Raw genomic sequence first — 26,321 nt, forward strand, 5'->3', positions numbered from 1 at the left:
GTATTTTCTCCAATCCAGTTGTCACTACAGAGTTGTCAAAGCAATATATCCCAAATTACGATTACCCATAACGTTTTATAACACAATTTTTTATAACACTAGGACGTAATTTCAAACAGCTTGTGCCCGCTTACAAGTTATCAAATTAGCAACTTTGTGGGTATTTGTTTTTGTACGCCTGTATGGCTGGCGAAATTGGCGTCTATAATTTGTGACCACTTGACTGAACAATGTTAATATAGGAACCTATATAATATATGAACATACACATTGAGGTTGAAGGACAATGCTGGCAGCACCAAGCATCGAACTCGGAACCTTATAATGTCACAACACCATTAGCCTACTACGCGAGGATAAAAACAAAAGGCGGAAATAATTTTGGTTTTGCCTGTTACACAAAATTAGGTTCAATTTCGTTGTGGTAATAATTTCAAAACAAAAGGACTAATTAATTGGTTCCAGTCATTCAGTCAGGCAACCACACTTCTTTTCATGTCTAATTTTTTAACCGCGTACAACAAGCGTAAATACCCAAGCAATAATTGGACAATTGTTCATGCTATATAGTCGAAACCCGGCGAATAATTTATCAAGCTTTATTGGAAACTTCGGGTGTAACTGATAGTTTTAGGCGCGCCGCGGTAGGCCTATCCATAACTGCATGCTCTTAAATACACACATACCAGTATAAGAACCGGTCTTTTCTATATACGTGTTAGGTGTATAATTTTAATAATATATAGAAGGGTGGGGAAAGACGGGACACATTTTCATTTTATTTTTCGTCCCATTTGGTGGTAAACAAAGAACATTCAAGGAATTATAAAACCGTATCCTCACGACTCCCATTGACTGTTGTTAATCGTTTAAAACACGTTCAGGTCCGTTTTGTCTTTTTGATTACGGTAACGAAGATTTAGAAATATTTTAAACGAAAAGACAGGATATAGCGACAAAACAATAGTTGTTACAACACTATGTTATAAGATTACTATGCTGTTATAAGCCCAGAGAATAAAGAACACTTTTTTTATTGCTGTGGCTCGGCAAACGTTATAACACTGTTTTTCTGTTTCATACACATCGTACCCGCTTGCCGGGAGAATACGGTTTTTATTTCTTTGAATGTTCTTTGCTTACTATAAAATGGAACCAGAAAATAGAATAAAAACATGACCCATATCCCCCTACCCTACTATATAACATTGCCAGTCATTTTTCATACACAAAAAATATATACAAACAATAACCCGTGTGGATTTTATTTACGATTTCACTTCAACATTAGCGCCATCGGCATTAAGCCATAAAATACTCGCTGGTTTTCCGTGACGAAAAACAATTAGGTACCGGCTACTGTATAGTCTCTGCTAGGTAGTGTGACAAAAAAGATTGTGGAACAAAAAATGAACAGGCTGCATTAGGCTGAACTTTTGTTAAAGACTCGTAAAACGGTGTATGTGACGTCACAGCTATGACGTAACGCAGGGAATTAAACGTCACGAAAGCGAGACATTTTTTAATTAAAATAAATAAAAGAAATTGTATGTTAGGAGGGGGGGGGCTGTTGTTTTTGTTTTTCTGGGACAGATTTGACACCCTAACGACACCCGCAGCAGTAAAGCAATGATTTGCGCCACACAGAAAAACCGTACCAACTATAGAACGCGTTTAACAACGAAAAATTGCAACTAGTCTTTAGCGAGCAAAAATGTTGTTAAAAAACAGTGAAAACTCCGAGTTTTACAAGAAAAAAGCAAAAACATATGGAAACACCATCCACAAATGAAAAGGGCAATTGAAATTAGAAATATATAGACACAGAAGGCGTGTTAAGGCACACATATTACATAGGGGCGACTTAAAGGACTGTGTATTAAGTGACAGCGGAATATGTGCTTGTAAAATACAAGAACTAGAAACTTCGAATGTCTGAACACGTCTTTATGGCTGTATTTTGCATATAACCGGTCATATTAAGCTGCTTGGAGGGGGGGGGGTATTTCTTTGTGCGCACCAATACTGATACGAATAATTGCACATAAAGACTCGGGAAGGACTCGGTAGTTTAGGAAACGTTCACTAAACCACATTATGACGTCACAAAGTGCATTGTTTATCAAGAATTAAACGGTAAAGTATATATAGTTGGAAAAATGGCGAACCCTGGCCGTTTACTCGTTTTCAAACCCGGATTTAGCAGCGAAAATCCGTACTTGAAAACGTCAAGCACTCCTGTTCGTGGTTTTGAACAGGCTTTTGTGATTTTTAAAACCGGTTTTGTAGTTTACGGTTTTTATAGCGCGACTATTACCAATTTTTTCGCTGTTTTAAAAAAATTGAGTGTAAAATTTTGCAGAGAAATTGTATGGCATATTATTAGGACTATGACGTAACAAACACCTATGTGACGTCACCGTCGCCCTGCACGAGGCAAAAGTGCAATCGACAACGAGAAGAAAACGACACAGAAAAAAAAATTAAAACATTTTCTAAGATTTTTATAAAATAAAATATTTTTTGATGATTTTAAAGGGAAAAAACAATGCGGAAATATAAACTAAGACGAAAAGACACAAATGTCCATTTGAAAATGATTGTTCGGTTTACGCATTGATTTTTGCTGCTGTATGGCCGAGTGTCTAACAACACTGCTGGAAAGGATTTCTGACGTTTTTTTTCTATGAGTAAGGTACTGGTGTATTTTTAAGTAGGGTTACTGTAACTTGCTGGCTGGTAATAACATACCATACTGTCCGGTCTAAAGAAAATTGGCTCTATTGGCTGGTATGGGATAGGGGCTTGGTACATATCGGAGTTAGGGGGATAGTAGGGGGCTTGGGGGTAATTTTCCTGGGGCTGGGTGCTGTAACAACACCCGGAGCAATGGCAACAACAGAAACAGCATTGGGGTGGAACTGGGTAATTTTGGGGCTCTTTTAGGGGGTATTCGCATGCAGGTCCAGCGTCGTTAGGGGTTATAGGGCGCGATTGTGGCGCTGGGCTTATTGGGGCAGAACACACATCTCCAGCCGTCGAAGGTGTAAAAGATGAAGAATACGCCGACATAGGCGAAGAACGGTCGCTCATTGAAACTGGGGCCGGTAAATAGCTTCTTGTCGGTTGAGGTGTGCACTCGCCGTAGTATTGAGCGATTTGATAATCCTGTTGTATGCGTTGCTGCATGACCGCTGCCTCGTGCTTGCTTTGCGCTACGTTGTTGGCTAGAGTTTGCCGCACTAGCATGGTGATAAGGTTCAAAATCATAGCCCGTTCATGCTGCATCAGACAGATTGTGCTGTAATCAACAACCCGGCGAAGAACGAGTAAATATTGGAATTTCAAATCGTCTTCTCCGTTGAAATGATTGTCCAAATAACTAATCAGCTTTTTCCGCTGCCGGTCAATGTCACTGAAGTCTATGAAAAAACGCGAGCACATATGCTGCTCTAAACGAGCGGCCATGTCAGGTCCTGTAGCGAATGAGCCTGTAGCTTTTCCGCTCTCGTCACAGTCTCCGGGGACAAAATCGCGCACTAACAAATTGCAATAGCGCAGAAGGCCGCCGCCGCGTATTTCTTCTGGCCTATGGGTGCAAATTCGTCTGTGTTTTAAATGCCGCAATGCCGCGTTTATATCCCCGTAGACGCTTTCTGCTACTATTGTCGGGTGAAAATCGGCGTTCATTTCGAGGTTTTGGTGTCTGGCTGCGTGTCTGAAGCGAAGATACGTGTCTAGGATAATTTGGAAGGAGTCGACACTAAATTCGAATTGACGTCTCATGCTTTGTACGAATTTCAGCTCCAAATTTCGACCTGAAAAAAAACATTGTATTTAGACCACATGTAATCGATATTGAATGAATAAATAAATGTGTTTTTTAACTGTAATTTCCTTAGTTATAGCTAATAAAACAGATTCAAAAATACCCTTTGAAAATATTTAGTAGTGTGAGGGAAGTTGGGACAAATTTTTACTCTACTTCCTCGTCCCATTTGGTAGTGAACAAAGAATATTTAAAAAATTATTAAACCGTATGCTCACAACTCCCATATACCGTTGTTAATTGTTTAAACGCGATCAGAATATTTGGATATTATGTGCTAAAGGTGTCTCATCTTCCCCCACCCTACTATCACATACAGTACTGTAGGGTAAGATGGGATACCGTTAGCACCTAAAGGTGGCTGTACACAGTATCCGGCGTGCGAATTTCCTTGCGAAGTCGTATGCGAACCCATTACCGAGTTCCGCATGCGGCAGCGAAATCCGGACAAAACGGACGACTTTCGGATACTGTGTACAACCCCCTTTAGTCCCAAATGTCCCGATCGTGTTTTAAACAATTAACAAATAGTTAATACGAAATTGAACATAAAGTGTCAATAGAGTCACAGTTGCTAAATATAAAATATTCCAGTACAGCCTACCGGAAAAACAGTATGTACATTGCTTGATAAAACAGAGACGCTTAAGTGTGTTTACAGAGCATAAAAGGTAAAATAGCTCCATATTTACGCAGTGTTAAGCTATAAGCCATTCTTATATTATATACCAATATCGCATAACAGTTTTTAAGTATAGCAGGGTGGGGGAAGATGGGGCACCTTTAGCACATAATAACCAAATATCCCGATCGTGTTTCAAACAATTAACAACGGTACATGGGAGTTGTGAGGATACGGTTTTATAATTCTTTGAATGTTCTTTGTTTACTACCAAATGGGACGAGAAAACACAACGAAAAGCTGTCCCATTTTCCCCATTCCACTATATATATGGTTATAATTTATAAGCGCCCCCAAACGCTTGAAAATAGTATTAAGTTTCAAAATAGCTTAGTATTTACGTAGTATTAAGCTACAGGGAAATCCTATATACCAATATATTATAACAGTTGTTAAGAATATAGTTATAACAAATTAAAAATGTACCAAAAACGCTTTAAAAATTGGTTTAGGTGTTAATTACTATAATTATTAATTGTTAGCCTATTTTGGTTTGGCCAAGAGATAATTACTACTTAAATGTGGCCTAATATATACGTACGATTAATAAATACGGAGCGAAATGTGTCAAAACGGACTTTAAACGGTTATTAACATTTTATCTGTTTGCGTGTTTTTGCTGTAATATTATACAGCAATAAGCGATTATAATCGCTATGTACAACTCTGCAAACGGTTTGAAAAATCTTATTCGAACCGAAAAATTTGCTATGAAGAGACGTATTTCTCCGTGCGTGATTAAGCCTTTTTGGCCGGCAGCAGATTAAGTGTATTTCATAAATATACAGTTGGCTAACTTAACCGGTAAACCCACAATTCGCTACATAGTCCATAGTTCTGAATTACTGCAAAATTCGGTGTAATCCGACCGTTTCTAAACGTTAACTTAAGCCAGAGGCACTAAGGACAATTTATTGTGGCGATAACCCAGTTTTAAATGTCATTGCAGCGTTTGGTTCGAACTGGTAAAGTCGTTACGCTTCACTACGCCAGGTTACGCCCGATTAAACATTACCCGCAAATTGGTTCCAGGTTCGATCGTGCGTGAACAGCTATGCTTTAAACTTAAGAATTAGTATGTAAAAACACATAACAAGTTTTTAACCTTTTTTTTGTATACTTTTTTTTTCAAAATGGAAAAAATTTCGGTTTTAAATACTTACAAATTAAAAGCATTATACAAACGTAATTACATATGTTTTAATTATAAGCGTGTTTTAACTGCTATCGTTTTGTGGCAATATATTTCGTTTTGTGGCATATATTTTCGTTGTTGCCTATTTTTAGTGATTCTGTACCGTATTTGCTAAGTCAAAAAAAAACGTTATTATAGTTGTATTTTAAACAGTTTTAGCGCAGTTTACATTTTGGTTTTAGCATTCTTGTTTTACAAATTTGTATTTTAAAAGTTAATATAATAGGCCTACTGAATATCGGCACAATACACAATAGCGATCGATTTACCAGGAAATTTTCAAATGTAGGTAATATGGCCGGTAAAAATAGGGTTTAAAAATTCGCTTTATTTCGACTCGTAATTTTAGCGGTTTTTGCCAATAACCACACAAAACGAGCCGATTTTGCGGGTCAAATACTACCTAGACTGCTAAAGCATGTTCATTACGCGATTACTGTTATACGGTTTAAAATGACTCTAAAATTGCTGGTTTTGACGGTCACACAATTGGTTCTGTGTGTGTGAAAATCTGGCTGGTTTAGTTTGCTGGGATTTAAACCTTATGCGTGACAATATATGTTTATGACGTCACAATACTCTTTTGTTGTGCGGTCGCAAAGTAAAATGAATGGCATGGTCCGAAAACTTCTCAGTGAAATAAAAAATCGAATATATGTATGAACGTAACTTATTTATCTTCGCGTGGCGGGGCAACGACAGTCGTTATAACACTGGTGTTCTATTTCTGTTATATACGCATATATTTTTACGTACGGCTGATAGTTTAAAATTAAATATTACATAAAGACCCACGTGAACAACTGCAGCTGTACGCGTATGCGCAAAATAACAGCAGCGTGAGCCTCGAACCCATATTCTCTAGTCTAGCGGTGAGCGTGAGATAAAAAAATATCTTGACAATAACTACATAATTTTATGACACTAAGATATTATCATTCAAAAATAAAAAATAACGAAAAATTTACAACATTTTATATTTTCGGCATTTTAAACTACAAAAAAGAAAAACCCTCGAAAACATAATGCATTTTTTAAAAGGTTAGTTTAACTTTTGGGAGGCCTGTTTCAGCTGGACAAATATAGACTTTGTAGGCTGTACGTATTAACACAATAGGCCAGACGTTGTCCTTCCTAGTACAAATGTTTTTAACAGTTAACAATGTTTTTTAAACGCGCGAGAATAGGCTTATAATATAATTATGTAAATAACCGTTGTTTGCTACAAAACGGGACGACAAAAAAAATTCAAATATTTTTTGTATCACCCGCTGAAATAATGTATCGTCTCGACAGCGCGCATAAAGGACGAGACATACGAAACAAGGTCATATTTAAAATCGATTGAGCAAATTTGAATGGCTTACGGGCGTACACGATACATGGCAAGTGATAATATGAATAACAATAAACATTGCCGGCAGGTATACTGTGTCCTTGGATTAGCCGTTAAGGTTCTGTACGATTAGAATGGTTATTACTGTGGGGTAAGATGGGATATTGTTAGCACCTAAGATAATTAAATGCTATATTTTTTATCATGTTTTTTTACAATCAACAACGGTTAGAATGGATATTACTAGGGGGTAAGATGGGATATCGTTAGAACCTAAATCCCATATTTCTTGATCGTGTTTTAACAATTAACAATGCTTTTTTATCGTGTTTTTACCAATTAACAACGTTCAGATTAGATAGATATTAATGTGGGGTAAGATGGATACTGTTAGCACCTAAATCCCATATTTCCAGATTGTGTTTTAACAATTAACAACGCTTTCGTTTTTAACAGTTACTAACGAGCCTTATGATACGGTTATTTATTTCTGTAAATAATATTTTTTTACTACTCAATATGTAACAATAAAATTATGGTAAAAGGACGAAAAATAACGCATATTTTTTGTGGGAAATTACACCCAGCGTTTTTTGTGTAAAGTTTTTTTTTCTGATATACGAAGTAGTTTTCGGGCGGTAAAAAAATTAAAAACCGTTTTCCAATATCATGGTTAGTAAAAAATAGTGAGTCGTTCTGCTATCCCGAATTAGGAAAAACGGGTCCCATTAATTCAATACAAATGCCAGATGATGCTAAAACAACTAGGAAAAAACGCCGGGTTGTGAATGAATGCATTCATTAATAATTTTACGAAAACCGGCGTTCTGTGATGCCAGTCCCATTGTGTGTACATTTCGGCAGTTACATTCTTACTAAAATACCAACGTATTTACGTATTTTTTGCGAAATTTATAACAAATTTAAAAAATTAATACAACATAAAAATTGGTTGAAAAAGTGTAAAATCATTTTCTTAGATAACTTAAATACTAGTATAACATGCTATATTAATATTAAATAGCACTTTTCAAGCAAACTGCTAAATAAAATAAGGTACTTAAAAGGAGAAAACAAATCTAGGTTATTTTATTGATGAAGCAGGGGCAACAGTAGTGTGGGGTAAAATGGGATACCGTAAGCACTTAAATACAGAATATCCAAACATCCGTATGGTGTTTTAGACAATTAACAACGGTCTATTGCGGTCGTGAGGGTATAGTTTTATAATTCTTTGAATGTTCTTTGTTTACTATCAAATGGGACGAAAAATAGAACGAAATATCTCATATTACCCCACCCTACTATAATATAATATATACCTGTTTGTTTAGTTTGTTACACAAAAGCTTACCCGAATTATTGTTGAGTGAAATTAAGCTCCATTTGTCCGAATCATTTGCGACTTTGACCATTTTCTGGACGTAGGCAGTTCCTAACACCACGCTTGTCATGTTGCTACGTACTACTCCTTCGGGAAGAAGTTCTAGAAGGATTTCCATGACAGAATCTTTTATTTTCTGCCAGGAAGACTGGTTTTGATGTTGGATGGGGTGGTAGGAGGTAAAAGGAGACTTTTGCTCCTCCTCTCGTTTCGGAGGCTGGGAGGAAATGAGAGAAGACGTGGACGAAGATGTGGACTCTAAAGATCGAGTCCGAGATCGGAAGTTAGTTCTTGATTCCAGAGAGTCTTGGATGAAAGATGCGGACGCAGAAGGGGAAACAGGAGCGCTTGAAACGGAGGACCCACTGCTAGTGTAGCCGCTATCTTCTAATAGAGATAAATCTTCGGAGTATTTATCGTCTGGTTTTGGGTGCCGTCGCCGTACAGTGCTCGGTAGGGAGCTTGGTCGAGTTTTTGTCGCTTCAGAAGATTGGCGTTTGCGGCGACGCTGGTGCTCGTCTGATTTCCGCTTTTCAGTGGCAGTGGAATTGTTTGAATTGCTGTTGTTTTGCAGTTCATTCGAGGGCGTCTCGACAGTGAAAATCAAGTCTAAGTCTTTGTATGTCGGAGCTGTTTGCTGAGAAAGTACGTGCGTTGCGGCGCTACCATTCAACCGCACGTTCTGTACTTTGACGCCGTAACTTTCCAGTCGTTCACACACCATCTGTGACAAAGGTTATTAGGTTTTAGAAGCTGTTTTGTTTGCAGTTCAGAGTGCAAAGCTGTGCAAATGGCAGGCGCCTTGGTGGGACGCATTGTTTAAATGTTGGCGTCTAAACTTTACCACGCGTTGCGTAAATAAAGCGAAAAGTACTGGCGGTAGGTTTAACAGTACAAACATACGGATTAAGAAAATTAAATACCGTATACCATATATCAAAATACATTATAATTCTGTTATAAATAAGTGACGCCCTACAGCGAAACATGCCAAGAAACCCCGAGATTTTTTTAGACCAGAGTCGGTCTATTGCCGCCGAAAAAAACAATTAATAGAGAATAAAAAAGGTAAAAAACAAATTTTGCAAAAAAAGTTAAAAAACAAATTTTGTTTGCAATACCCTCAAAACCAAACTAAAATATACGAATTTTTATAAAAATAAACCAATTAAAAAAGGTTTAATTTAAAAAGGTAGTAAAAAACACATATTTTACCTGCACTAACTCGCTTGGGCTAATTTGTAATGTAGGAAAATTTCCTACACCATGAATAGGAACAGTTGCTTCCATAACCTCTGCCAGTCTGGAAACGCCACGGTAGTCCAAGAGCTTATAGCGCTTAGCACTCGGGTTCATGACCTTTTTTGCGACCTTTTGGTGTCTAGAGGTCACTGACGTGTCCATTTTGATGATAGTAGAAACAATATTGCACTAACTTTAGATTGGTTACTAGACAGCCTACGTTAGGCCTAAGCAATCTGTAAAAGAACATGTTTAATAAAAACTGTACGCTTTAAGTCTTACACACACTTTTTCCGATTTTTTATGTTTTTTTTTTAAATTAAATTCGACATATGAGTTCATTATACTGAACTGTGGGTTTAATAGCCACGCTTTTATATAAGTAGTTTTAGTAGCGTGTTTTAATAACGACTGTCGTTTTGTTGCTAATTCCCTTCTCTTTTGTTACACTGTGTTAATAAACATGGTTTTCGTTACCATATTCAAAGAGATAAACACAAGTTACGTTATTGTTAAGTTATATTAACTAGTTAAATCGGTTACATAACAGTACAAAACTGCGCAGTCAAATAGAAACGCGTCTCTTCAGCCATGCGCAAAAAAACTCTTGCCGGGCCAAAAAGGATTCGATTCTTTGCTTACAAAACGCCGTTACAGTTCCTATGGCTGACTGCACTTTAAAATGTCACCGACATTGCGAAATTTCGCGAATGCAACTGCTTTTCAAGACTGCAGGTACTTGTACCACTACTAGCGCTCAAAGATACTTAGTAATAGCGACTAAAAATAAGCAGCACGACTCGGTACCTACGTTTTTTTTTTGTTTCGCTTTGAAAGCCAATACCAGTACCTGTCTTTTGTTAGCTAACAAACTCTATATAGTCTATAACAATGCCTTATTTGTTGTCGTAATAAAGGCTGTGGAACGTAACAAATATAGCATTGTGACGCACCGAGCAGTCTGTTTCTGTCTCCAATGCAATTTAATTGCAAACGATTGCGCAATTTTGAGTGATTGATTCATAGCGTTTAGCCTGTTAGAACGACTTCTATACTAAACGTGGCTGCTATATTTCGCCTATCTATTTATTACAGGTTTCTAAATTAATATAAAGTCGTAACGCGTTGATTTGAACAGTAGTTATAGCGCAAATACGAAACAAAACATATACCACCTAAATTAAGTTACCTTTACAGCTATACACAGAGGGTCATATTTCCGCTAAAATAAACGAGAAAATGACCCCGCAATCGCAAACTATATACGTTTATTTAAAAAAAAACTTGCCAGCGCTAAACGCTTAGGCTAAACAAGGCCTAATATTGCTGCAGACAAGGATTAGTCATTCATAAGTAGTATCTTATAAGGTAAAGCAGTTGGGAAGTATACACAAGTAGCAGACGCGTATTAGTCTGTCGTATTGGCGAAACTAACTTCTCCGTGCTAATGCGTTTTAATTTGTTCACTGGTTTCTAACATGTATGCAAAATTATAGTATTTTTAAAAAACTAGAGCCTAATTACATACATATGCTTTTTAGTGCAGAAACAGTACTGTGAACTTGTAAAGCTTGCGTTTTATATTACTTCAAACTGCCCGCTTTTAGAAAGGTGCAGGTAAAACTGAATACATCATAAAATTGCAAAAATCTTGACTTTTCGGCTTCATATATCTATTCTAAACCCACAGAACTTCTTCCTTTTAATAAGGATTAATACACGCGATAATACAAGTCACAAAGCAGCTGATCTTAACCTGACCTAAATACTGGCAAGAGAGTCAACGCCAGCAGCCGCTTCTGAATCGAATGAGCAGCTACCCAAGCGTGCCTTGTCCTTTTAGAGGCGCGCTACAACACGAATCGTACCACGCATGTGACGTCACAAAGCGCTGTATGACGCGCCGCCTTCCCCGCTAAAAAGAGAGAGCGCTCACAGAAACAGAGAACTAGCGGGGTAAAACGCAACTAAAAGAAACAAAAGATTCCCTAATACCGAAACACGCTGCGGTAGAAAAACAATATGCCTTGATACTGCTTGGTTGCGATTTCTTAAATAGAACTACAGTTCCCTAATTGGGGAAAATGTACATGACCTAATATGAGATGAGTAATTTTCCAGCCTACGTTCTAAAAATAGTTACTCACGGAATTTAAAAATACCAGAACAAAAATGTATGTATGTACAATTAAAGCTGTACGGACTGTAAGTCATAATAGCGTTTTGTAAATACTGGTTCTTGCTTTTATATATATATATGACCTTAAGTATTTTAACGGTTGGCTAGTTCTGTCAAAATAGCAAGTCAAATTACTGATCCGTTAGATTGCGGTTTCTTTTTGTAGTCTGGGGTCAAAAACGCCGGCTGCATACATTAACTGTTGTATTTGGTATGCATAAGGCAATAAACGTCTAGTATAACGTCTGCTATTTTTGCGTTCAGATATTTTCTTAAAAAAACTCATTAGCGTGAACTTTGTACTGGTGTTACCCATATAGAATTAATACAACGGTTGAAATTTTTAGCAAATATTTCGAAAATTAATTTTACACGAATAAAACAGGGTTTTAACAAAATTATGTTATAAAAGGCGGTCCCTGACTCCCTATATTAGTTTTTACCTATGTGGAAAATATTTTCGGGGCGATACCGAAACGGAAATCTACAAAACGAATAATTTATATATCAAATGTAATTCCCTAAACAATTTTTTATTTGCGTTACTAATATGGCATAACAACATCAGTTTCAAGCTGAACAGTTAGTTTCCCCGCGTAAAACACCTTTCGGTACTTAGTAGCCTACTGATAAGAATTGGTATTTCAAGGAAAAAATACGGAAAATATTACAGTCAACACAAAAATTACAGATTTCAGTTTAACATAATACGGTACAGTGTATTCAGTCTGCATAAATAAACCTGTAACAGCTGAATGTTTAGTCATATTATTCTGCTATAGGCGTAAAAAGTCAAATGTCTAAATATAGTATAGTAAGATGGGGGAAGATGGGACACCTTTGGCGCATAATATCCGAATATCCTGATCGTGTTTTGAACAATTAATAACGGTCTATGAGAGTCTTGAGCATATAGTTTTATAATTCTTTGAATGTTCTTTGTTTACTACCACATGGAACGAGAAAATAGAGTTAAAATGTGTCCTAACTTCCCACATTCTACTATATATCGAAGTTATGAATGGTACAAATAAAATTGTAAAGACTGACAGTAACGGTAAAACGACAGTCGTAATAAGATAAGTTAAAACAGAAGTACAAAACTAAATTTAAAATTGCTACATCCAACAGACAAAAATCAGAATATTTGCTGAGAAATTTAAGCGAGAGACGACTGGTTTTAAGTTTAACTTTCAGTTTAATAAAAAAGGGCGTCTTCACCAGAATAGCGCATTTTGTTTGCTTTTCCGTGTTTCAGTAAATGTCAGGTGCTGTGGAAATTAACCAGAAAAAAAAATGTTTAAACTTTAAACGCCTGACAATGTCACAGTCTGTTGCTATATATGTATTCTTTAAAAGCTGTGTTTAAAACGCCGAATTTTTACTGTCAGTTTTCATTTGTACTATGTATTCTTCAGAAGCTGTTCTTTAAAAGTCGAAATTTTTACTGTTATTTTTTACCTATACCAATTGCAGTGCAATTTCCCAGTAAGCATTCTATTTTAAGCTAATTTAATTGGTAGTACCTATGCTCTTTGTGGTTAACTATTTATGGCGATCTTAATTATAATAGACGGCGGTTTCAAACCTTTTTCTACCTATAGTTCTGCGGGGTAAAAGGAATATCATATTAAAACCTAAAACCCGTATTTCCTGATCGTGTTTTTGACAATTAACAACGCTCTTTTAGAGTGACAGGGCTACCGTTTTATAATTCTGTAAACATTCTTTGCTTACTAGTAAAAAGGACAAAAAATAGAATGAAAAGATATTTTTAGGAAATGTAGTAGGGTGGGGGAAGATGGGACACCTTTTCATTCTATTTTCTCGCCCACAGTAAACAAAGAACATTTAAAAAATATTACAGCGTATCGTCACGACTTTCATATAGACCGTTATTAATTGTTTAAAACACGATCAGGATATTTGTTGTATGCTAAAGATGTCCCGTCTTCCCCCACCCTACTATAAAAGTAATATAAAAGCTGATATATTGGTATACGTACCAGAAATTAAGAACCGCTGTACTAGAAAACCAGTTAAGTTCACAATGCATTATATTAAGCTTATATATTTAAAACATTCAAAGACTATAAACAGCCGCACGATGTACCGGTACAGTACATTTGCATTATGTTATGCGTGATAGGGCAATAATCCGACCGGATACCAGTAGCGTTTCCAAGGAAAGCTACTTTTTCTTAAAACCGAGTTTAGATTGCCGCTACAACAGTCCAAAACGTTTGCTGTGTGCAATAATATTTGGCAATCATTTTGAAAACAGTTTTTGGCAGTTTTTTGATGCCGGTTTACCTGCCAAGTGTATAGCAATTAAAACGGCCAATTAAGAGCCACTAACGTGACGGCTACGTCTCCCCGCACCGCCGGGTAATCGAATTTCAATTGTATTTCAGACAAAAGCTGCACGAGCACCTGAGCCGAGCAATTACACATACGATAACTACACGATTATTGTGATTTCAGCCGCTTTTATAATTAAAAATCAGTCCTGATTGCACTCGAAATGCTCGACTTTTCACGACTTTTTAATTCATGTACATAATCTAAGTCTAAAGGCGCGTGGCTCTCACAGCACATGCCTGACTGCCGCACGGTTTCCAGTAAGAAAAACACTGCCGATTTAAACCAAACAGTACATCATGTCTCCTCTTATTCAAATCACGGCATTTAAATCATCGCACCGGCGCAGCAAAGCATAAACAAAACAGAACCATATGCTAGGAAACGCCGCATAAGGGGCAATCAAACGATTGTGTTGCAATTGTAATACGAAATCCTTTCAGACAAAAGAAAGAATAAAATCACTCAAACTAAAAAGCCTGCAACGGGCCCATACAAAAGGTACAATAGTCTGTCTAAATTTGTCTCTAGTTTAAATGTTTTTGACATTTGATTTCGTATTTAAGCGTTATAAACAACACATAATTATCCAGAGTTTAAGTTTAATAAAGCTGTATACGTAACTTGCTGGTCGTCTGTTTATAGCAAAATAACACATCTTAAATCCTGTATTGAATTTCATAGCCTGCAGACTTGGTAGTCTTATACTTGCGTACATTGGTGTATAGTACTGTAGGTAGGCTAAGATTGAATACCGTTAGCACATATATTACACATTTACTGATCGTGTTTTTGACATTTTACAAAGCTTTTTTTCGCAAGGCTACGATTCTATCCTATTCTGTATGGGTGAGGTCCGTAAAGACCTGAGATTTAGGCCAGATTTGGCCCATTACCCCAGAGGCTACAATTATTTATTTCTGTAAATATTCTTTATTTATTACCAAATGGGACGAAAAAAGTGAATGAAAGCATGTCCTATCTTACCCCACCCTACTATTTCATTACACACCCGGTTAAACCATTGAAATTAAAACGAACATCGCTTTAAAATCGAATATTTAATTTCCGTGCAATCTATTTCTTTTTTTTCTTTCCGGATGAATGATTAATATTATGACGTCAAGGCGACGTGAAATGACGCACGCAAGGCAAGTGCTGCGTGACGCTTTTAACGTTTTGCAATAAATTGCGACCTGGCCCGGTTGCGCTGTGACGTCATCAAATGCATGACGTCAATTTTTGCGTGGGACAGGTCAAATTAGACTTAGGATAATATAGAAAAAAGTTAAGAAAACAGTTGATGTATAAAATTAAAACTTTAAATACCTTAAGCACGTAATATACCGAATTCATATTCGTGTTTTTAACAGTTAACAACGCTTTGTGAGGATACGGTTATATAATTCTAGTAATGTTCTTTGTTTACCACTAAATGCAATATAAAATCATGGACCATCTTACCCCAACTCACTATGAAACAAACACAGAGTTTTCTGGCGCAATTTTTCAATACTTAACGATAATTTATAAAAATATTTTCGAAATTTGTTGGATAAAATTGTAAAATATAAGTCTTAACAAAAATAGACAGGCATAGCTAAAAGTATAGCCAATTGTAACATATAGTAGGATGGGGGAAGATGGGACACCTTTTCATTCTATTTTCTCGTACATTTTGGTAATAAACAAAGAACATTCAAAGAATTATAAAACCTTGCCCTCGCGACTTTCATAGACCTTTGTTAATTGTTTAAAACACGACCAGGATATTTATTTATTTTGTGCTAAAGGTGTCCCATCTTCCCCCACCCCACTGTATGTTTTACTCTTAAAAGCTGTCTAAAAAAATTAGCAAATTTTAAAATATATTTGAACTGCCTAAAAACTGGCAAAAAAAACTGTAAAATGTAACTCAATATCAGATGTATATAAATTACTAATAAACTTTCTATTTTGAAAAATACATAACACGAACCGCCGCACGTTATAGACATATATACGGCATCGTAATGGTTGAGGGTATGTGACGGCATTACAGTTCCTTCATATTGTACATTGCTTGAAATGTATGGGCAATGACGTACGTTTGTATCCGCTGATTTATTGTGTATTGATAAAACGCAATAGTAACTATATGTATAGTACTGTATTGCTCAATGCGAAAATACGACGATTATCGATGTATGTGTTCCGATTTTAAACCTTTTTAGGTTAGGTATATATAGTAGGCTTGGGGAAGACGGGACATCTTTAGCACATAATATCCAAATATTCTGATCGTGTTTTAAACAATTAACAACGGTCTATGGGAGTCGCGAAGATACGGTTTTATAATTCTTTAATTTTTCTTTGTTTTTTCGAAATGGGACAAGAAAATAGAATAATAAGATGTCCCATCTCTTCCCACCCTACTATATAGTTAGTTGGGGTAAGATGGGATATTTTATCCTCTTTTCTCGTCCCATTTGGTAGTAAACATTCAATACTTACGAAATTATAACCGTAGTCTCGCAACCGTAGCGTTTTTATTTGTTTAAAACACAATCAGAAAAATATGGGATTTAGTTGCTAACGGTATCCCATCTTACCCCACGCTACTATGTTTTACAATTTCACACAACAAATATAACGAATAACTCAGAAATTATTTCTAATACGATAAACAAGTTATTCGCTACTGCGCATGCGTACCTTTGGGAACTAAAAACAAATTAAAATACCATGTGGTAAAATAATATCAAATGCGGTCAAATGAAATTTGAACCCTTAATTATGGTTTTGTAATAAACCGTTACCGCACAGTCTTGAAAAACAACTCAAATACTTAACACAACACAACATTTCAGTGTTTCTGAATTTTTAGTATAACTAGACAAAGAAATGCATTTAAATCCTCAAATATAAAACAGCTACTATGCTTAACGTTTGATACAGTTTGTTTTGCGCCTGGAAACACTAGAAAATGATCGTATTTTAGTCTGGAATCACTGTTTTTTGCATCACTACTTTATTAAAAGTCAATAGTTTTACTTGTTTTTGCACGTCGTTTTAGATTTAGTATTCGCAGTCTCAAAATATAAATACGTTTTACACATAAAACTGCGCTATTTTACGAAACTTAATAAATGACTGACTGGAAAACACTGTTTTTTTATTGTTTTTTTACTAACAAAAAACACCATTTTTTGACCAAAAACATTGTTTTCCACCAAAACACTATTTCAAGCGTTTTTTCTATCAAAAAAATAACTGTTTTTCAAAATTTTTTTTTGTTTTTTACCCAAAAACAATTTACACAAAAAAACAATGTTTTTGACCGGCCCCGTCTGCAGACTGTCAGCCATTAACCCGAATGCGACAAACATTTAGTACAATAGGACTTAACCACAGATCAAGTGCACGAGGAATGCTTAGGTTACAGAAGATACTCGCAAGAGACCACTTATAGGCTTTTCTGTTCAATTTCTACTTGGCAAAATCTAAGTCCCTTGTTTTTAGCTCGCAAAGACGAAACCACATGTCAACTTAACTAGCATAGCATAATACTGTGGTGTAGATGGATACCGTTAGCATATAATAACTCATAATTTCCTAATCGTGTTTTGAAAAGTTAACAACGCTATTTTATAAGTCGTGAGATACAGTTATATAATTTCGTAAATATTTTTGTTCAACAGTTTAAATGATAAAATAAAAATAAACCAAATTTCTTCAAAGAATATATTTATATAGTAGGGTGGGGGAAGTTGGGACACCTTTTCATTCTATTTCCTCGTACACTTTGATAGTAAACAAAGAAATTTCAAAGAATTATAAAACCGTATCCTCACGACCCCTATAAACCGTTGTTAATTGTTAAAAACTGGATTAGGATATTTGGATATTATGTGCTAAAGGTGTTCCATCTTTCCCCGCCCTGTCATAAAATTATAAATAGGACATGACAATTTATTAAAGTCTAAGACACGAAAACAATTAAAACGCTTCGCCTAAAAAAATATTCAGCAGTTTCGGTTTAACGAATAATATCAATTGTGTTGTGTTGCTCTGTAGTCAGGTATATAATTATAGAATGTTTAAGTACTATATACTCAATACAAAATATACGGCTAAGTAAACCGACAGAGTATATAGCACATTTGAAGTGTTAAAGCAATTTGCATATATTACTTATGTTGTTATTCAACATGCCGCAAAACAAACATTCGAATATTTAATTCCAATCGAAATGTACGTGTGCATCTATTTTGAGGGCGTCTAATGAGAAAAAGGTCCCGTTTTCCAGTAAACAATTATATGATACGTGACTTGGTAGGCGTTTACATTGGGAAAATACATAATAACTGTTTTTAATGAGTTTCTCTACATTTTCTACGTAATCGGCTAAATTGTGCAGCGATTTTTAACAATTTACAAAATTTATAAAAAATATCGACAGAAGTATTTTGTAAACTATAGTTTCGTGGGGTAAGATGGGATACTGTTAGCACCTAAATCCCATATTTCCTAATCGCATTTTAACAATTAACAACGCTCTTTCAGAGTTGTGCATATAATAAGGTGGGGGGAGAAAGGGCACTTTTTTATTGAATTTTCTCGTCACATTTGGTGGTAAACAAGGAATATTTAAAGAATTTTAAAACCGTATCCTTACAATTCCCATAGACCGTTGTTAATTGTTTAAAACACGATCAAGATATTTGGATATTATGTGCTAAAGGTGTCCCATCTTCTCCCACCAGTATACTTTTAAAGACAGCAAAACGGAAATTCAGTTTTTGTTAACAGAAACAAAAACAAAAAGAGAAAAAGTGACTGATCGTGTATGTTGTGGCATTTCCGTTTTTGCTTAAACCATACACAATTTTCGCCTATAACACATAAACATAATAATAACAAAACAGCAATATTTTGCGGCGCTTGCTACCAGGCTTAATACAACTTCTGCAGTCGCTTTACTTTTTAACAGAGAGCAATTTAAACCTAATAGCAGTGCGGGGTAAAATGGAACATATTCTTTGTTTACTACCAAAAAGGATGAGAAAATAGAATAAAAAAAGCGTCCTGTTTCGCCACCCTACTATACAGTCTAGTGCAAAACTTGGATCTAGTGTTCTTTCTAACAAATTCTTTGTTTACTACCAAATTGGACTAGAAAATAGAACGAATAGGTGTCCTGTCTTCCCCGCCCTACTGTATAGAATAATGCAAACTGTAATCCAGTTTTTGTTCTAAATGCCAACCGTTACAACATGAACGTTTACAGAGAAGTAAACCTGATAAAGTTAAGGTAAATATTTACTTTTCGTTCATCAAGTGGTTAACCGTACTTGGCGGACCGGTTTGAGCATTAGTGCTGATATGTACAACCTAAATTCACCTTAACTAACTCTAAGACACTGTTTTAAAGTACTGTGGGGTAAAGCATCTAAAACCAATACTTTCCGATCGTGTTTTAACAGTTAACAACGCCCTTTTTAAGAGTCGCGAGGATACGGTTATAAAAAATTGTAAGTATTTTTGTCTTATCTCACCCTACTATATGGCTTAAAATCAAATTTTAAACAATCCTTTTTTATTACATTTTTACCAAAAATTTTAAAAACTTTGAAGATATAGATAAAACGACTCCCAAAGCAATTCTTATAGATAAAAGATTACAAAATTAAGTTCACTGTTTAATTTAATCGTACCAAAAACTTAACAAAAAAAAACGCAAAATTGCCAATTCTTAGGTCATTAATTAAAAGTTAACCAATTTTCCAAAGTATTTTAGCAAAAAAATAAAAAAAAAAATTTAAAAAAAAATCAAAAAAAACAAACAACAAAGTATGCGTTTCTACTCAATACACTATTAACTATATACACCTCGTGAAAGCAGAACAAATTCAAATCTGCAGCTTTCTCTGCAAACAAGAGACTGTCTGTACTCCGGCAGACGAGCGTCTTGAAAATCTCCTTTTATAACCGCAGGGAATTTGGAGCAAAACCCAAACGCCGACCGCGAGTCTATTAGCGCTTTTGCATTTTCTCTCAGACCACTACAGCACCCTCGGATTTCGAAATGAATTTAGTTTCGGTCAGCTTATGGTCTATACCGTGACGTCATGATATATTTGACTAATGTGATGACACGTACGTCACGTGATGACGCCTTAAAAGGAAAGGACTCTGCGGTGATAGGACACCGTTAGATCTAAATTGAATCTATGCCAAATCGAATTTCGAACGCAGGCCAGACAGTGCGTCTGGCAGGTCACTAACATATGTCCCGCAAAATGCTACGTGTGTTCTTATATTGGAAGGCGTTTTTAAATGCCACAATAAACCTAAGTTTTCCAAGCAAATATATATATAGAAGGGTGGGGGAAAATGGGTCACGTTTTCATTCTATTTTCTCGTTCAATTTGGTAGTAAACAAAGAACATTAAAAGAATTATAAAACCGTATACTCACGACTTTCATAGACCGTTGTAAAGTGTTTCAAACACGATCAGGATATTTGGATATTATGTGCTTAAGGTGTCCCATCTCCCCCCACAGTACTATATACTAATTACACACAAATACATGTTGATTGCATAAATTGAATAATAAACCGGATATTGTTTTTCCATTACATACCCTGAAATAGTTGCTTTAATGGGCACGATTAAGAACGGAAATTAGGTTTAAAAATAGAAACAGCTTCGTGCTTTGTAATTATTAATACAATGCTGGTTTCGCGCTTACAAAACTTAAGCTATATTATAACGCGCGTTAGCTATTGGTGATCATTCTGCGGGTAAATTTTTTATTGTTTATAGCACGCGCTAGTTGAATTACATACTGCGTTTTGGGCCGTAATTATTATAAACACACAATACTAGCGATTTAAATTAGTCTAATACTGTTTCCAAGTGCTAAAAACCACATTGTAAATATAATACACATCAGTTTTCTATTTCAAGTGTTTTTCGTAGATAACGAATAACAAATTCGGGTATTTTTAACCGCGTGCGTGCTTTTTGTTTTTTATTTTCCATCTTTTTTCTGCTAGTTTGCGGTTTCAAACCGCCAAATTATGACTGTAAAACACACTCTTAGTCATAGCCGCAGTTTATGTGTAACTTAACCCGCCCAAAAGGTCGCCTCACCAAATCGGAACTAATGAGTGGCTTATTTGTTTGGATAAGGTAGATAAATAACCCTTTACCAGAACCTGGTTTAAACTATTACTCATAATTTCATTGTTATAGTTATCCAAAACAAACAGATACGAATTCGGTATGCAGAAAAAGCAAATAAATCAGTGCATGCCACTGGCCCTACCGTGTTATTGCATGTCATTGTGTAATACACACAAACAGTATAAATTACATAATATAGTTCTGTGGGGTAAGATGGGGCACCTTTAACACATATTATCAAAATATCCTGATCGTGTTTTAAACAATTAACAACGGTCTATGGCAGTCGTGAGTATACGGTTTCAAAATTCTTCGAATGTTCTTTGTTTACTACTAAATAAGACGAGAAAATGGAACAAAAATGTGTCCCATCCCACCTCACCCCTTAGACCGTTGTTAATTGTTTAAAACACGATCAGAATATTTGGATATTATGTGCTAAATATGTCCCATCCTTCCCCACAGTACTATATAAATACCATAATTCTAAAACACGGTTTCTTAAAACGTAAACCCATACACAAATCTGCGTCACACATTCAAGCGCAATATAATACGACAAAAAAAGCAAATACCGAACGCTAGTTATATTACACTGCAAAATAAGCATTGTTTGTACTTTCCAAACAGTAGGATAGCCTTACAGTAGGACAATGCCTAATTTGACGTACTGTATGCAGTTATGTCTCGCAAAACTATTAGCAACTCGACGAAAGAGATGTTCTGAACTGTAAACATTCATTTTCATTATACTGTTTTCTAGTTCTATAAAACTCCAGTACTAAGCCTAGCATTTTAAGCAAGAAACTAATTAGTTTATTCTGCTGGCCTGCCAAAACAGCAGCGCCGGAGGTGTCAAAACACACAGCTAGCTCTAAGGTAAATCCTAATCTGTATTGATAAATACTTGTGAACAGGTTCAACATTTTCTGTGCTGTAGGCTGAATCAAAACTCTTTTTTCGCGGACCCGGACGTGTTTACAACGTCACATTTAAAGAGAAAGGGAGGAGACGAGAGAGAGCGAGAGAGAGAGAGAAGGCGAGAATGGCTTTTAAATCAGGCAAAGTACTTTTCAAGCACGAAGCTCAAAACTAAACCATAGACAGTTTTTAAGTACCCGTTCAATACAATAGACACAATTTTAGTGGTCCAAAATGCTACCTTTTATCGATTGATCCGGCTGTAGGGTTTTTGACAAGTTTATTTTGCTCAAGTGGATTTGGAATTCTAGCTCTATCATAAAGTACATGTTCTCTAAAATGCAACAAAAACAACAAAATCTAAATTTAATCGCAGGCCGTTAGGAGAACGTCCTACAGACGTTTAGTAAATCGGGTCCTACGTCTAACGGCTGTTTCCCATTTGTATAAATTGCTTCTGACTTGAATGACAGTAGCTTTTCCATTAAGGGAAATAGGGCTATGAATGAACAGGCAGAACATTCAATGGAATTTCCGCTGAACGTCCTAACAGCTTATCACTATTAGAAAAAACAGAAGTGGCGTGATACTGCATTGCCCTAACAATAGTGGGGAATGGGTACACTTTCGGTTTGCTTTAAAAATTAAAATATATTGTGGTAAAATAGTTCATGTTTTCATTCTTTTTTATCTTTCCATTTGGTAGTAAATGAAGAATATTTACAGAAATATACAACCGTGGCCAACGAACTCTAAAATAGCGTTGAAAAACACAATCAGGAAATTTGGGATACAAATGCTAACGGGTGGGGGAATATGGGACACCTTCTCGTTCCATTTTCTCGACCCACTTGGCAGTAACCAGAAAAAAATTAAAGAATTATAAAACCGTATTTTCACGACTCCCATATACAAATGGGACAAGAAAATAGAACAAAAAAGTGTCCCATCCCACCCCACTCCCTTAGACCGTTGTTAATTGTTTAAAACACGATCACGATATTTGGATATTAAATGTCCCATCTTCCCCTACCCAACTATATACACCAGCTTTTGCTGGCTATTGCCACACGCTTGATTTTGAAGTCTGTAATTTCCAGCAGCGTTCAAAATATCGAGAGTAAAATTTCGCTTGCGGCTTTAGTGGCCTGGTACAGCACGAACGCGCAGTGTTTTTTATCCTCACAACGACTGGTGCATGTTCTGTGACGTAGGGGCATTTTGTTGCTTTACATAACTGACAAGGCGTGACAAGCTGTGTAAACAGGTTGTTAAAACGTTCCGTCAGATATAGTGCATGTACCACTGAAATGAAATATAGGAACGAACTTGCAAACGCTAAACCTATATAGCTACCGTATAGTGCTGTGGGGAAATATGGGATAGCTTCAGCGCAAAATATCCCATATTTCCGAATCGTGTTTTTAACAATTAACAACACTCTTTTAAAGTCGTGAGGCTACGTTTAAATATTTCTTTGAACAATCTTTATCTACTATCAAATGGGACGAAAATAAAACAAAAATATAAACCATTTTACCGTAACCCACAAATTTCGTAAAAATGCGATTTTTTCCAATTTAAAAATTATTTTGATTTTTTATGAAAATCGCCTTCGGTCACGTGAAGTTAAAAGTAGCGGTCACGGCCAGGTAATTCCCGCTGTTCTAATATAACTCGGTTCCAGCTCCTATTTAATCCGAAAAGATCGAAGTGCTATAATTACAATAATAACCGAGAGCACCAATAAACACATGTCTAATTAGACGTTGCAAAACACGCGTTCCAAAGAACGTCATTTATTTATTAAAATTACTGTTTTGTGCTCACATTATAAGCTTGTACAACTTCTGCAATAACAAAATACGCTTTACTTTTTAACTGAGTATTTTTTTGCTTGTTTAGATTTGAAAAAAGGGTATACTTTTTGCCATTTTTAAACTAATTTTTGGAATTGGGGTTTAGAATTTCATATTTTTTTTAAAAACGTATTGTCTATCGATCACTATAATACTGTACTACCAAACGTATAATAAGTTTCCAAATACTGAATTGCAGCACTTACAATAAAATGTCTACCTTGGTATAACTATAGTCTTTAGCTACTGATTAAACTCATATAGTGGGAGGGGAAGATGGGACACCTTTTCATTTTATTATCTTGTCCAATTTGGAGCAGTAAACAAAGAACATTTAAAGAGTTATAAAACCGTATCCTCACGACTCCCACAGACCGTCGTTAATTGTTTAAAACACGATCAGGATATTATGTGCTAAAGGTGTTCTGTCTTCCCCCACCCTACTATAACTACAGCCTTTAGCTACTAGTGTTTTAACTTATATTTTACAATTTTACATCGCTGCTAAATTGTCTTAAATTATTATTTGGTGAAACTTTTTCAAAATATGATCTCTTTTGTGCATTTCAACGCTTAATTTACGTAGCCCTGTCTTTACTAGCAGCTTCAAATCGTAATATAAAGCATTTCACATCCTATTAACAATATATATATTACAGGGGGGGGGGGATTTTAGCACATAAAATCCAAACATCCTGATCGTGTTTTAAACAATTAACAACGGTCTATGAGAGTCTTAAAAATACGATTTTAGAATTCTTTGATTATTTTTGTTTCCTACCAAATGGGACGAGAAATTAGTATAAAAAGTGTCCCATCTCCCTCACCCTACTATACATACGCGGTATAGAAAAATAATGAACGACGCTCTATACCAGTTAAACTATTTCAAATTCTCAGAAACATTACATACATTATGTATTACCACTTAAACGTTTTTTCCAGGTAGTACTATCTTTCATTTCGCTATTTACTGTATAACATGCCAATAGCTTATTACTGTATAAAGGCATGGCTTTTATATAGTCCATTTCTCCAAACTGTTTTCAATACCTGACCGGCAAAGCGTTTCAATAGCGGATAAAGTACGTATCTAAGACATAGGATCACAACATAATAAAAACAAGTATTCTGAATAGCATCCTGTTTTCAAGTCTGGACAAAAATAGACGAGCTACTCTGCCCTGCGACCTGGTCCGTAATCCAATACCTCATTCTAGAGATGGAATTCCGTAACCATTTGTACTGTGACGCTAGAATAACGATTTCGTTAGGCGGAAGCACTTATTAAGGAATGCGCGCGAACGTCAGGCGGTGTGCTGTACTGACGCATGAGAGCGTATTTTTAGCGCCCAAAACTGTGTATCTTGTCAAAGAAATACAGCACGTAGGCTCTGTCCTTAATGAAGATTCGATTTAACAGTTGTAATATACAGCCGTGAAAATCGATATATTATCCTACGTCATCAGACTGCGTCATTTTGCGCCACTGGGAACTAATATATGCCCGGTTTTAAATTATATGATTCGAAAACATTGATTTTTTTAAAATTAGTTTAACCTCGAGTAAATTTCTCCTGTTTTTTTTGTTACGTCATAATGCGGAATTGCGTCACAATTAGCAATAAGCCTAAACACACGAGGTGAAAAATATTAGGTAACATATTTAATTTGGTAAAACAACAGGACACCCTTAGCACATAATATCTAAATATCCTGATCATGTTTTAAACAATTAACAACGGTCTATGGGAGTCATGAGGATACGGTTTTATAATTCTTTAAATGTTCTTTATTTACTGCCAAATGGGACGAGAAAACAGATTGAAACGGTGTACCATCGTCCCAACCCTACTATGTAAAAAGCTAGCAAAATTAGCTATTACATTTGGCGTCAATGATTAATAATCAGTTAAAATAAAAGAGATGTTTTAAAAGTGTTGTGGGGTGGGGTAAGATGAACCATGCTTCAATGTTTTCTCGTCCCATTTGGTAGCAAACGTAGAACATTTACTGAATCATATAACCGCATCCTCACGTCACTAAAAGAGGGTTGTTAATTGTTTAAAACACGATCAGAAAATATAGGATTTCGTTTAACAGTATTCCATCTTACCCCACCCTACTACAGTGTCTGTGTTTTTCTATGAGTGCAGTTTAA

General features: G+C 35.8%; 1 protein-coding gene across 1 annotated transcript; it reads right to left on the reverse strand.

Moving 5' to 3' along the window:
* Positions 1-1,249: 1,249 nt before the first annotated feature.
* Positions 1,250-9,932, reverse strand: LOC149734692 (terminal nucleotidyltransferase 5B-like). Its single transcript, XM_089880107.1, has 3 exons — positions 9,642-9,932; positions 8,397-9,150; positions 1,250-3,818 (listed from the first exon to the last, which is right to left on the reverse strand). Exons 1-3 carry the CDS (start codon positions 9,828-9,830, stop codon positions 2,710-2,712), a joined length of 2,052 nt encoding a protein of 683 aa, XP_089736233.1. The 5' UTR covers positions 9,831-9,932; the 3' UTR covers positions 1,250-2,709.
* Positions 9,933-26,321: the final 16,389 nt, after the last annotated feature.

Source organism: Ciona robusta, chromosome 6, assembly GCF_009617815.1.
Source record: "Ciona robusta chromosome 6, ASM961781v2".
Taxonomy (NCBI): Eukaryota; Metazoa; Chordata; class Ascidiacea; order Phlebobranchia; family Cionidae; genus Ciona; species Ciona robusta.